The sequence below is a fragment of the Myotis lucifugus genome, unplaced genomic scaffold, assembly GCF_000147115.1.
Source record: "Myotis lucifugus unplaced genomic scaffold, Myoluc2.0 scaffold_373, whole genome shotgun sequence".
Taxonomy (NCBI): domain Eukaryota; kingdom Metazoa; phylum Chordata; class Mammalia; order Chiroptera; family Vespertilionidae; genus Myotis; species Myotis lucifugus.
In genome coordinates, this window is record NW_005871421.1 from 76,820 (window position 1) to 88,610 (window position 11,791).

The 11,791-nt window shown below is 60.3% G+C and overlaps 2 protein-coding genes across 3 annotated transcripts in view; one reads left to right on the plus strand and one right to left on the minus strand.

Annotated features, from left to right (window-relative positions):
* SCYL1 (SCY1 like pseudokinase 1) overlaps positions 1 to 4,055 on the plus strand; it is a 12,733-nt gene extending 8,678 nt beyond the window's left edge. Inside the window, exons 10-18 of one of the 2 annotated variants that reach the window (XM_006101552.3) lie at positions 582 to 737; positions 1,304 to 1,492; positions 1,614 to 1,689; positions 1,950 to 2,114; positions 2,348 to 2,490; positions 3,142 to 3,213; positions 3,303 to 3,515; positions 3,608 to 3,668; positions 3,794 to 4,055. In XM_006101552.3, coding sequence (XP_006101614.1) covers positions 582 to 737; positions 1,304 to 1,492; positions 1,614 to 1,689; positions 1,950 to 2,114; positions 2,348 to 2,490; positions 3,142 to 3,213; positions 3,303 to 3,515; positions 3,608 to 3,668; positions 3,794 to 3,918 — 1,200 coding nt within the window. In that variant the 3' untranslated portion in view covers positions 3,919 to 4,055. The remainder of the gene's footprint in view (positions 1 to 581; positions 738 to 1,303; positions 1,493 to 1,613; positions 1,690 to 1,949; positions 2,115 to 2,347; positions 2,491 to 3,141; positions 3,214 to 3,302; positions 3,516 to 3,607; positions 3,669 to 3,793) is intronic. The other variant, XM_023765097.1, reaches the window with a different exon arrangement.
* Positions 3,927 to 11,791, minus strand: part of LTBP3 (latent transforming growth factor beta binding protein 3) — a 14,470-nt gene continuing 6,605 nt past the window's right edge. Inside the window, 13 exon segments of the mRNA XM_023765065.1 lie at positions 3,927 to 4,591; positions 4,727 to 4,858; positions 4,938 to 5,018; positions 5,110 to 5,271; positions 5,390 to 5,530; positions 5,626 to 5,763; positions 5,858 to 5,986; positions 6,189 to 6,272; positions 6,439 to 6,606; positions 6,894 to 7,022; positions 7,912 to 8,031; positions 8,273 to 8,395; positions 11,476 to 11,598. Of these exon segments, the coding sequence (XP_023620833.1) occupies positions 4,431 to 4,591; positions 4,727 to 4,858; positions 4,938 to 5,018; positions 5,110 to 5,271; positions 5,390 to 5,530; positions 5,626 to 5,763; positions 5,858 to 5,986; positions 6,189 to 6,272; positions 6,439 to 6,606; positions 6,894 to 7,022; positions 7,912 to 8,031; positions 8,273 to 8,395; positions 11,476 to 11,598 (1,691 nt within the window). The 3' untranslated portion in view covers positions 3,927 to 4,430.

The following is an 11,791-nucleotide window of genomic DNA, read 5'->3' on the forward strand; positions in this document are numbered from 1 at the left end:
ATTCAGAGCCCTGGAGGGTGAGATCGCCTCGGTGAGGCGGGAAAAAGACGTGGCCTGGGGGTGGGTCTGGGGGTCTGAATAGTCAGAGCTCAGCAAAAGGAGGCCAAGGAGGAGCAGCTGGCGGGGTCAGAGGGGAACCAGGACAGGGTGGTGTTCTGGAAGACCAGAGACCGAAGTTTCAAAGAGGAGGGAGAGCTCAGGGGTGTCAGAGCTGCTGAGGGTCGAGTTCGGTGAGGATGGAGATTGGCCATTGGATTTAGCGACATGGGAGTCACTGGTGCCCTCCACCTGAGCCGACTGGTAGAGAGTGTGGGGTGCAAGTCCCAGGAGGGTTGCACGCATGCCAGAGAGAGCAGATGAGAGGTGGGAGACAGGAGTGCAGACAAACTTAGGAGGTTTTGCTGTAAAGGGGAAAGGGAAGTGGGGTCCCCGTCCTCAGCACTGTGGGTACAGGACCAGGTTGGGAGGTAGGTTTGGGAGGGCTTCGGCAGGTCAGTGCCCGGGGCCACCGGTGGCCTCTGCACCCTCCCAGGAGGCCCTTCTTCATGTGGCTCACAATGTCCATTGTCCCTGCCCTGCAGTCCATGCTGCTCCTGGCCCCGAAGCTGAACGAGGCCAACCTCAATGTGGAGCTGATGAAGCACTTCGCTCGGCTGCAGGCCAAGGACGAGCAGGGCCCCATCCGCTGCAACACCACCGTCTGCCTGGGAAAAATCGGCTCCTACCTCAGCGCCAGTGTGAGTGCCCTGCACAGCGGTCAGTGCTCACTGTCACAGGACCGCAGCCTCCTCCGGGGCCAGGCCTCCTTGTTTGTGAACCATCTTCCTCGCAGAGACCTCGGTCCTAGGTCCTCCCAGCCCAGATGTCTGAGGGTGGAGTGCGTTGTGCCAGGTCACACAGCCAGTAGGTGGTGGATCTGGGAACCGAACCCGGGCCTGCTGGGCCCCACAGCCTGTGTGCACCCTCTCAGCCAGGTTTTGTAAATGCAGACACTGCAGTGCCCAGATAGTTGACAGGAATGAATGAATTGGGTCAGTGGGGCAGGTGGGAAGGAGGCACCACCCCCACCCCAGGGCAGCTGCTGCTCCGGCCCCTGTCACCTTGTTAGTCCAGTGATCTGGGGGGAGAAGCCGAGATCCAGAGTTTTAAGTCAATTCTCCCCCACTTGTTAGTGACTAACCCATTTTTTAGCCTCTGGGAGCCCTGTGGACGGACGGCCTCTGCTCTGGGAAGTGAGGCCTGGCAGTTCTGGGCCCCAGGACTGACCCTACACTCGGGGGCCCTCTCTCCTGCTCCACCCCAGACCAGACACAGGGTCCTCACCTCCGCCTTCAGCCGGGCCACTAAGGACCCGTTTGCACCGTCTCGGGTTGCCGGTGTTCTGGGCTTTGCTGCCACCCACAACCTCTACTCGATGAATGACTGCGCCCACAAAATCCTGCCCGTGCTCTGTGGCCTCACTGTGGATCCCGAGAAATCTGTGCGGGACCAGGTGAGGCATAAATGGGGCCTGGCCCTGGAGCTGGGGTTCGGGGGGATATGTGGGCCCTAGCTGGCCTCTTGGGCTCACAGGAGCCCTGGAGGCCCCAGCTCTGCCCCTTGCTACCCCACAGGCCTTCAAGGCCATTCGAAGTTTCCTTTCCAAACTGGAGTCTGTGTCAGAGGACCCCACCCAGCTGGCCGAAGTGGGTGAGTGGCCCACACTCATGTTCCCTCCTGCTACATCCTTGACTGCTACGTGTTTTGGCCCCCTTCCACCTCGTTGGAGTATCTGAAAGCTGGAAGAACCCTAGAGAGCAGACTTGATACTACTCTCCCCACCCCCATCTTGCAGATGAGGGAAGGCAGGCTGGAGAAGGGGTGCCCACTCTAGATCCCTCTGTTGCCCTATCACACTCCCCATGGACCCCTGAGGCGCCTACACCTGTCTCTCTCCTATCACTGCCCAGAGAAGGATGTCCATGCCGTCTCCAGCCCTGGGATGGGAGGAGCCGCAGCCAGCTGGGCAGGATGGGCTGTGACAGGGGTCTCCTCGCTCACCTCCAAGCTGATCCGTGCACACCCCACGGTTGCCGCAGGGGAGCCCAATGTCTCCCAGAGACCCACGCCTGAGGGTGAGTGTCTCAGACCGGCTGCATCAGTGGCAGAGGGTTTGGAGGTGCTGGCACCCAGGAGCTATTCTTGTCTGACTCCCCCTGGGGTGGTGACATAGGGGACAAGGTTGGATCTAGTCCCCTTAAGAGCTTCCCCTCCCTACACTCTGCCCCCACCCCCAGAAACCTCTGCCCTGTTCTGAGACTTTTCTGGGCCCCAGTGTGTGGGAACTCAGTGAGTCTCTGCTTCCCAGGACTTCCTGCCCCGGCTCCCACCCCTGCCCCTCCCACACCCGTTACCTCAGGACACTGGGAGGCACAAGAGGAGGGCAAGGACACAGCAGAGGACAGCGGCGCTGCCGACAGATGGGATGACGAAGACTGGGGCAGCTTGGAGGTGAGTGGGGCTGAGGGGGCCTCCCAGGGGGACCCCAGCTTAAAGGCCACAGGCTGCCATTCAAGGGCTCCTGTGGGCTTGGCTTGTCTCAGGCCTGTCCTCACCTGCATCCCTGGTGAGTAGACATCATGGAGCGGCCACTGTGGCCAGAGCTGGCAGATGAGCTCCCCTCACCTCCAGGGAGCAGGGTGGGCAGTGAGAGGCCGGAGGGCACGGGTTGGAGCAGCCCACTGAGCCTCCCTCTCGCCTGTCCCTGTCCCTCCACCTGCTTCAGAGCCCAGCTAGCCCCAGTGCTCAGCAAGGAGAGGCCACTCCCAGGCCTAGATCCAGACCAGTCCTCCTTGGGGGAGGGGGGTTCAGGACAGGCTGAGGATGGAGTGGGGCTTTGGGCCCAATTTCCCCATCTGCCTGACTGCAGTTTTGGGGAAGGGGTGGAACTCTGGATCTCATTCCCAGCCTAGAAGAGTGACGGAGGCCAGGTTCAATGTGTGCACCTTATAGATGTGAAGCAGGGCTTGAGGAGCAAATGAGGTGAAGGCAAAAGAAAAAACAGTGGAACCCCTGGCTAGGAAGGGGCTGGAGGGCTTCCTGCCCTTTTGGGTTGGAGGTGGGGGGTGGTCCTATGGTCTTTCTCTCCTTTCCACACTGTAGCAGGAGGCCGAGTCTGTATTAGCTCAGCAGGACAACTGGAGTACTGGGGGCCAAGCCAGCCGCGCTGGGCAGGTGAGCTGGATGGGGCAGGTGTGTGTCTGCATGGAAAGCTGCGCCTGGCCCCTCCCTGTCTGGTGCTACCTCCCCCTTCTCTTCTGCAGACCAGCAACCCTGACCACAAATCTCCCGAGTCGGACTGGAGCAGCTGGGAAGCTGAGGGCTCGTGGGAGCAGGGTTGGCAGGAGCCAAGTCCCCAGGAGCCACCCCCTGAGGGCACTCAGCTGACCAGCGAGTATAACTGGGGTGGACCAGAGCCCAGTGACAAAGGCGACCCCTTTGCTGACCTGTTGGCGCGTCGGGAGGTTGGCACCCAGGTACTCAACTCCAGTCCAGTGGGAGGGTGCAGACCTGGGAGGGATCTCCACAGGGAGCTGGTCTCCAATTCAGGCCATGCTTCCTTTTTCAGCCAAGACCTGATTCGTGGGGTGATGACAACTGGGGTGATGATGGCCTGGAGACGGAGAGCCGTAAGTGCTTCCCCGAGGAGGGCTGGCACACCAGGGCAGTCCTCGCCTCCCCCTCCAGCAGGCCTCGGCTGGGAATCAGACCCACTTGTCCCGAGGCCTCAGCCTGCCTCCCCTTCCTGTTTCAGGGCAGGCGAAGGCTGAGCTGGCCCGGAAGAAGCGGGAAGAACGTCGGCGGGAGATGGAAGCCAAACGTGCTGAGAAGAAGGCCGCCAAGGGCCCCATGAAGCTGGGGACCCGGAAGCTGGACTGAACTGCTGGTGTGGGTGCTTCCGGCCACGGGGAACAGCCCCATGGATGTATTTATTGTACAAACCATGCCAGCCCGGCCACCCGGCCAGGCACATCTCACATGTACATAATCAGAGCCACAATAAATTCTATTTCACACCCCTGTGCTGGGCTCCATCTGCCCCTCCGAGGAGGCTGGGGTCTGGCACTGCCCTGCGGAGTCCATGCCTACCACGGAGGTGAACATACAATTTGCTTCAAAAGCCAAGAATAAAGAGACAGGATCTGATTTATCAGTTTCTAGGAAACACCCTCTGGGAGGAAGGCCGACAGCGCCCGGGAGACCCAGCATCCACCTGTAAACCAGGTGGAGCCAGATGGGCCCCCTCGGCACACGGGGCCCTGAAAGGGGTCTACAGGCCTGGCGGGTCCCTGGGTCCGACCCCGAATCGGGGCAGAAGGTAGAGGCTGAGCTCGCCCCCGTGTCGGGCAGAAACCGCTTGGTGATCGCTGAGGTCCCGGTTGAACGTGGTGTCAGCGGCGACGCTGGGGACGCTGGGACACGCAGGCCCCGTGCGGGCGGATGCGCGCGTAGCCAGGTTTGCAGACACAGCGGAAGGAACCGCTCGTGTTTACGCAGCGCTCGCTCTTGCACAGCAGACCGCGCTGGTTCAACTCTCGGCACTCGTCGATGTCTGGAGGTGGGTGACAGGTGTGGGCTTGGCGAGGAGACCGGAACTGCACAGCCCCTGAGCTTCTGGTCCAGGCAGGATGACACATGGCCCCGCCCCGCCGCCAGCCTCTGGCCCCGCCCCCTCCGCCCAGCTCACCCACGCAGCGCGCTCGGGAGGCGTCAAGCTGGAAGCCACCGGGACACTCGCACACGGCGCCGCCGGGCCGCAGCACGCAGCGGCCGCTCACGCAGCGGCACTCGTCCGAATCCTCCTCGGAGCTGTCCTCCTCTGCGCAGCCAGCAGAACAAGACGTCAACACCGCCCAGTGATGGCCTGACTCCCGCCTGCGTCCCCTCCCTACACTCACCGCGCGGTGGCTTCCCCAGCAGTAGGGGGCTCGCGTCCCAGAAGGAATTGCTCTCACTCTGCGATGTGGGGCACTGAGATCCTGGGAGGGGCAGTCAGTGGTCAGCGTGGTCAATGCACTCAGCTCCTGCCCCCAGTTCCCTCGGGGCCAACCCTTCCCCTGGTCGGCTCACCAGCTCCGCGTGGCGGGCACGGGCGGCATTGGGCACCCCAACCGCGGCCCTGGCGACAGCAACAGTCCTCAAAGGTGAGGGTGGGCCCAGCCAGGGGGCGCGCACACATGCCGTCCTCTCCGCGCTGGGCCCAGCACACGTCCCGCTGCTCCGGGGCACGCTCTGCGGAAGGGGACCTGTCAGGGAGAAGCCCAACGCAAGGACCACCCCCCTGCGCCCCAAGGCTTCACACAGCAGAGGGCCCTGGAGTCCGTGCGATGACCCTCGCCCTCGCCCTCACCAGCCGGGCTCTCGGGGAGCTGGCAGTCTCGGCCAAAGGGCCCGGGCACCCAGGGCGGGCGACACTCGCAGCGGTAGGAACCCGGTAGGTTGACACAGCGGCCAGGGTGGCAGGCTGCGGGGTCCTGACACTCGTCCACGTCTACGGACAGTGAGGGTATGGATGGGGGAGGTGTCACAGCTCCTCCCAGGCCACCGCCTTCCTCCTGTTTCCCCAGCCAGCACGCCGGGCCTCACCCATCTCCTCGGGGCTCAGACACTGTCGCTGGGCAGGGCTGTACTCGGCCGGGGGCGTGCAGGCGCAGCGGTAGCCGCCCCGTGTGTTCTCACACACTCCGTTCCGGCAGTTGGACTCGTCCAAGCACTCGTCCACGTCTGCAGGGAGGAGAACCCAGGCGGTAGCAGCCGGCCCGGGGTCATGCGTGTCTCCTGGCCGCCTTCCCCTGGCCGCCGGGCCCTCGGCACTCACCCACGCACTCCAGCAGGTTCCCGTCGTAGTAGAAGCCCTGCTTGCAATAGCACTCGTAGCCGGGCTGTGTGTTCACGCACTTGCCCTCCTTGCAGATCTCCGCCCCGAACAATATGCACTCGTCGATGTCTGCGGAGTGACAAGCCGTGAGCGCACAGCAGCCTCTACCTGCGGGGCCACTGCGGCCTGGCCAGCCCGGACCCGTGAGCCAGGCTGACCACCGGAGCAGAGCACGCTCCGTGGGAGAGGCTTTTCCCGCCGCTCAGTGAGTGATGGGGGCGGGGCTTGGTGGAGGGGCGGGGCCGGCGATGGCGGTGTGGGCGGCGCTTACCTCGGTGGGCGGGGATGCCGTAGTTGACAATGTTGTTGTCCTGGGTGTAGCCCTTGCCATCCGGGCAGAGGCTGTGGAACTCCGCTGCGGAATGAGAGCGGAAGGAAGGAGGCAGGGTTGAGCAGCACGTGCGTGCCTGCCTGCGTGCTGGCTGCCGTTTCACCTCGGAGCTCCCAGCTTCGTTCCCCCCCAATCCATTTCCTAATGAAGAAACAGGTTCTAGGAGGGAAAGGGCCTGCTGGCTCCTGACCTGAGCTGTAGACCGGGCAGGGATAGATCTCACAGTGGTCTCCCCAGCCAGCCCCCAGCGAGCAGCAGCACTCCTGCTGGGTGACGTTGGTGGCCAGCACACTGTCGCAGAACACCGTGTCATCGAAGTTCAGGTAGCACTCCTTCTTGTGGTGGGGCTGCTCCACCTCTGAGGGGAGGAAAGGGCAGCTCAGGGTGCTGATACTGTATTTTCCTGTCCACACGGCCCACCCACCGCATCCCTCTGCTCCCCCACACTCCCTGCCTCCCCAGTGCCACCCAGTGATGGCCACCCTCCATCCTCAAGCCAGGTCTGGCCCCACTGGATTCTTCCAGGCAAAAGAAATTTCTCCCTGCTCCCCGAATCCCAGAGGCTGGGAGCAGGATGCATCTCTGAACCCCAGCTGCAGCTCAGAGGAGTCATCTGGTCAGAAGAGGGAGCTGGGAGGCACTCACCCTCACAGCCGTGCTGGTCCTGGGTGGGCGTGAAGCCCTCATCACAGACGCAGACATAGGAGCCCTGCAGGTTCTCACAGGCCCCGTGGGGAAGGCACAGGCCCGGGTCCTGGCTGCACTCATCTATGTCTTCAGGGAGTGAGGGGGACAGGAAGAGCTGCTCAGGGGGAAACCAGCCCCTTCCCCTGGGGGTGTGCCTCAAGGACCTCACACAAGTTCAGAACCTGAATTTCCACTTTGATTTCAAAGTACACACAACAGGAAGTCCTCTCCTGTCTGTTTGCATGTGGGGAGATGTGTGAACATAGGCAGACTTTATGAATCCTAAAGTGAATTTGCAACTATTGTGAGCAGATGGTCAGTCCCACTGACAAGAGAATGAAGTCCTAACTCTCAGATCAGCATTTGAGAACTTTTTCATTTTGGTCTCCCAATATCTTTAATCCCATCACCCTTTAAACCACCAACACCTCTACTCTGTGTTTAGGGTACAGGGGTCCACTCCCTCCTAAAAACACAACTAGCTCCTTCCAGATCTCTGTGCTTTGCAAATACTGTTCTTTGGGTCTGGAATACCATCCCATGCTTCTCTCTCTGCCAAGAAGAGAGAGGGAACATGGTTATGCTTCAGGGAATCCTATTTATGCTTCAGGTTCTGATTCAACTTGTCAGCACTTTCCTTGCAATGAATCACTAGCTCAGACCACTTTTGGCACCCAGCACCCTGAACGGTAAGAATCAGTTTACACACCAGCCTCCCCGAGCTGGGAGCCCTGGGTCATTGCCAATAAATAGTAGGTTCTCAGTAAACTCTTGTTGGATGAATACATGTCAAGGTGATTTGACACACAGAAGGCACCGCGTAATTACTGTCATTGTCGCTGTTATTCTAAGTAAAAGAGTGGAAGGATGACTGAGTGGATGGATAGACAAAAAGACAGACAGATCAACAGTGTGCCTAGGAGATGGCTGCTCCCTGCCATTCCCCCTCAGGAGCTCACACCCAATCCCTCCATACCTTGACACTTCCTGCCGCCTACCAGCCGGTGCCCCTGGGGACAGAGACATCGGTAGGAGCCATTGGTGTTGATGCAATCACCCCCAATGCAGGCTGCAGGGAAGTCACACTCATCAATGTCTGTAGGGGATCCAAGAGGTGGAGAATCTCAGGGGCTGCTCCTCACACAGCTGAGGCTGCCAAGGCTTCCCGCAGAGCCCAGGTGTGGCCCACACGCCATGTCCCATCTTGGATGAGGATGGGGGCCAGACCAGGAAATGGTTGGCTTGTTTACAGGTAGCTCCTGGACTTGGGGCCTGGGCAGTGGAGGTTCTGGAGGAGGGAGGAATAGGCCAGCCCCCCAGCTGTAGATGCCTCTTACCTTCACAGCGGCTCCTGTCCCTTGACAGATGATAGCCAGAGAGACACTGACACTGGAAGGAGCCTGGCGTGTTGGTACAGATGCCATTGTCACACACGTCCCCGGACTCACACTCGTCCACATCTGCAGGGCACGGGGTGGGGGTGGGGGTCAGAGGGCCAGGGTGGAGGCAGTGTCACAGGCCTCTACTACCCTTTCCCACTCCTGCCCTTGGCCTGGAGGTAAGAGCTGAGGCCAGCAGAGCTCAGGAGAAGCACGGGACCCTCACCCCACTCCCAAGTGGGACACCGTGCCCCGGGGCCCAGGCCAGGTGCTGCCAGGGACCCTGGCCCTGTCTGATTCCAAAAAACGTGGGCCTTCCTCTCCTTTGCTCATCCTCACCAAACAAGAGGCATCTTTCTGCATCCCCTCTTCCCATACTGCCCTGGGCTTCCTCTCACTTCTGCCCTTATCCTTCCCCCACCTGCCCTGGCTCCCTTTCTTCCCGTGTCAGTAATGCTTCCTGCATGTCTGTCCTTCTCACAGGAAGGGAAGGAACCGGGCTCCCCGCTGAGAACATGCTGCTCCACAGTCCTCTCTGGTACAAGACTGATGTTGCCCACACCCCAGGCTCCTTCCAAACCATGGAGGTGCCCCTGGCCCTATGCCAGCCCCCATGCTCTATTCTATGGCTGTCAGCACCCACCTTCCTAGTCCCTCTCCCTCTGTCTTCCCCCTCATCCTAGAAGCTTTCAGCATCCGTGTGGACAGCCAGGCCCAGCCTCTGACCTTGATCCCTCGGTTGTAACCACCTCAGAGGCAGCCGCTCCCTCTCGGGACAAGGGGCTGGAATCGGCCCCACCTTGGGCATCTGTCCCAGAGGCTGCTTCCTCCCACTGCCTCGGCTGTTCCGGTCTCCTCTACGCCCTCTCCCAGGGGCCCATGGCCACCTCTCCTCTCTCCACTGGTCTGGCAAAGACAGAGCCACGGCCTGCCTCTCCGCCTCCGGATCTGAATGCTGAGTGGGGCTCGAGCCAGCCACCAAGCTGAGCGCACTGGGCCATGGCCTCTCCCTCTGGCCAGGTCCTGTGTGGCTATGGCCACCCTCTCCCCTCCTCTCCAGCCTTGACTTCTGGAAAGCCCCTAGGGCAGTTCCAAACCTTGACTGTTCCCCAGTCCCCTACTCAATTCTGGCCCTCACGTTTACTTGAGAGAATTAAGGGTGATTTTTAACCTCCTGAAAATCATTATCTCCATCCATTCCTTCCTGGTCCAATTAGAGCAGCGGTTCTCAACCTGTGGGTCGCGACCCCTTTGGCGGTTGAACGACCCTTTCACAGGGGTCTCCTAAGACCATCCTGCATATCAGATATTTACATTACGATTCATAACAGTAGCAACATTACAGTTATGAAGTAGCAACGAAAATAATTTTATGGTTGGGTCACAACATGAGGAACTGTATTTAAAGGGCCAGAAGGTTGAGAACCACTGCATTAGAGCAAGAGATGGTCCTCCTACCCATGGCTCCTCTCCCAGCTGCCCCTGCTGTCCCGTGGCCCACCTTCCTGGCATCTCCTCTTCAGCCTAGAGCCCTAGAACCCACCCAGCGACCCCAGCTCCTGCTCTCCCTCGGTGCTCCCTGCATCTCCGACTCCCATCATGCCACAGAAGCCTTCTGCCAAGGCCACCAGGGACCTTATTAGGTCACCAGTAAGTAAGTTTATAAGAACCTCTCTTGCATTTAGCTCCTCCTCCTCTCCCTGGAAGCCTCCCCTACCCAGCTTCTCAGCTGTGCTCCTGGGCCATCCCACCACCCCTTCTCCCCGACTTCCCGCTCCTATTCCCCTGCCTGCCACTCTCTGCCAAGCTCCCCTCACGGGACCCACCCCCCTTGGCTGAGCATGCACACCCTAAAGTCCCACAGCCCCCACAGCCCCCAGTTCCCGGTGGGTGTGGCTGGCCCAGGCTTCCAATCCGCATGGCCCACCCTTTGCTGGCATCTCCAGCTGAGAGGCCCACAGGGACCACCCACTCAACTTGTCCAACATGAAACTTAGTGTCTTCCTTCTCAAACATGCCCCACTCCTGGGGAGCCTCTCCCAGTGAGAAGCACCACGCACCGAGTCACCCAAACTGGAAATCTGGAGGGCCCCTCCCGCCCTTCTCTCCCGCACCTGGACATCCAGTTAACTCTCTCTCTAATATCACACCATCTCATGACCACCCTGAGGCCACCACGCTCCCCACATCCACCAGCATCTCTGTCCTGAGTCTTTCCAACAGACCAGCCACTCTCCACCCTGGCATCAGGGAACTGTCTAAACTTGCAGCGGTTCTCAACCTGTGGGTCGCGACCCCTTTGGCGGTCGAACGACCCTTTCACAGGGGTCGCCTAAGACCATCCTGCATATCAGATATTTACATTATGATTCATAACAGTAGCAACATTACAGTTATGAAGTAGCAACGAAAATAATTTTATGGTTGGGTCACAACATGAGGAACTGTATTTAAAGGGCCAGAGGGTTGAGAACCACTGGAAAGCAACTAGTGAATCTTGTCATTCTTCCCCTTAAAATGCTTCAGGTGCCTCTTACCCTCAGGATGAAACTCAACCTCAGGGGGATGGGGGTGCAAGGGATGGGGACCTGCCCCTCACCAGCCAACCTCCGCCCCTTCTCCTGCTGGTACCTTAGAGCTCCCTGCACACTCTGCTCTGTTTTTCACCTCTGAGTCCCTCTGCCTGGCGTGCTGTTCCCTCTCACCCTCCTTTACTTGGCTAATTCCTATTCATCTTTTAAGACAATTCAGGCCTCCCCTCCTCCCAGCCCCGCCGCTGTTTCCCAAGAGCACCCAGACCGCTTCCAGGCCCACAGCCCTGTGCTCTACTGTCTGTGTCTCATGTCCCCAAACGGCTTCTTGGGGCATAAGAAACACTAGTGCAACGGGGGCTATTAATTACCCGTCCCCTCCATTCCTTTATCTTTTTTCTCCTAATTTAAGTAACGTGTTTTGCAAATGCAGCTCCTAAGACCCTTCCTACGCGGAAATTCTGGTGGCCCTTCCACGGCCAGGTTCTCTGAGAAAACGAGTGAACAGATCGGTGAACGGAGTGGTGACTTAGTCACCGCCTGCCCACCCGTCTGAGACCCAGCGACCCAGTCCCCGCCTTCGGGCTGTGCGGGTGGCAGGAGGCGTGGCGGGGCAGGGCTGCGGCTCACCCAGGCAGCTGCGGCCGTCGGGGGCGGGCGCGTAGCCCTGGGCGCACGTGCAGCGGAAGGAGCCCGGGAGGTTCTCGCACCAGCCGGGCGAGCAGGGGCTGCCCTCGGCGCACTCGTTCACGTCTGCGGCAAAGAAGGCTCGTCTCAGATCCGCCCCACTGCGCTGTGCCTCGTGCGGGCGTGGGGTCCCCTCCGTGGGGGCGGGGACCGTCCAATCCCGGGAGGCCCCGCCCCGGAGGGGGCGCTCACCGCCACGAGCCCGCCCCCGCTCACTTCAGGAGAACACGTGGAACCCTCGTGGGAGTAGCTCCGAAAC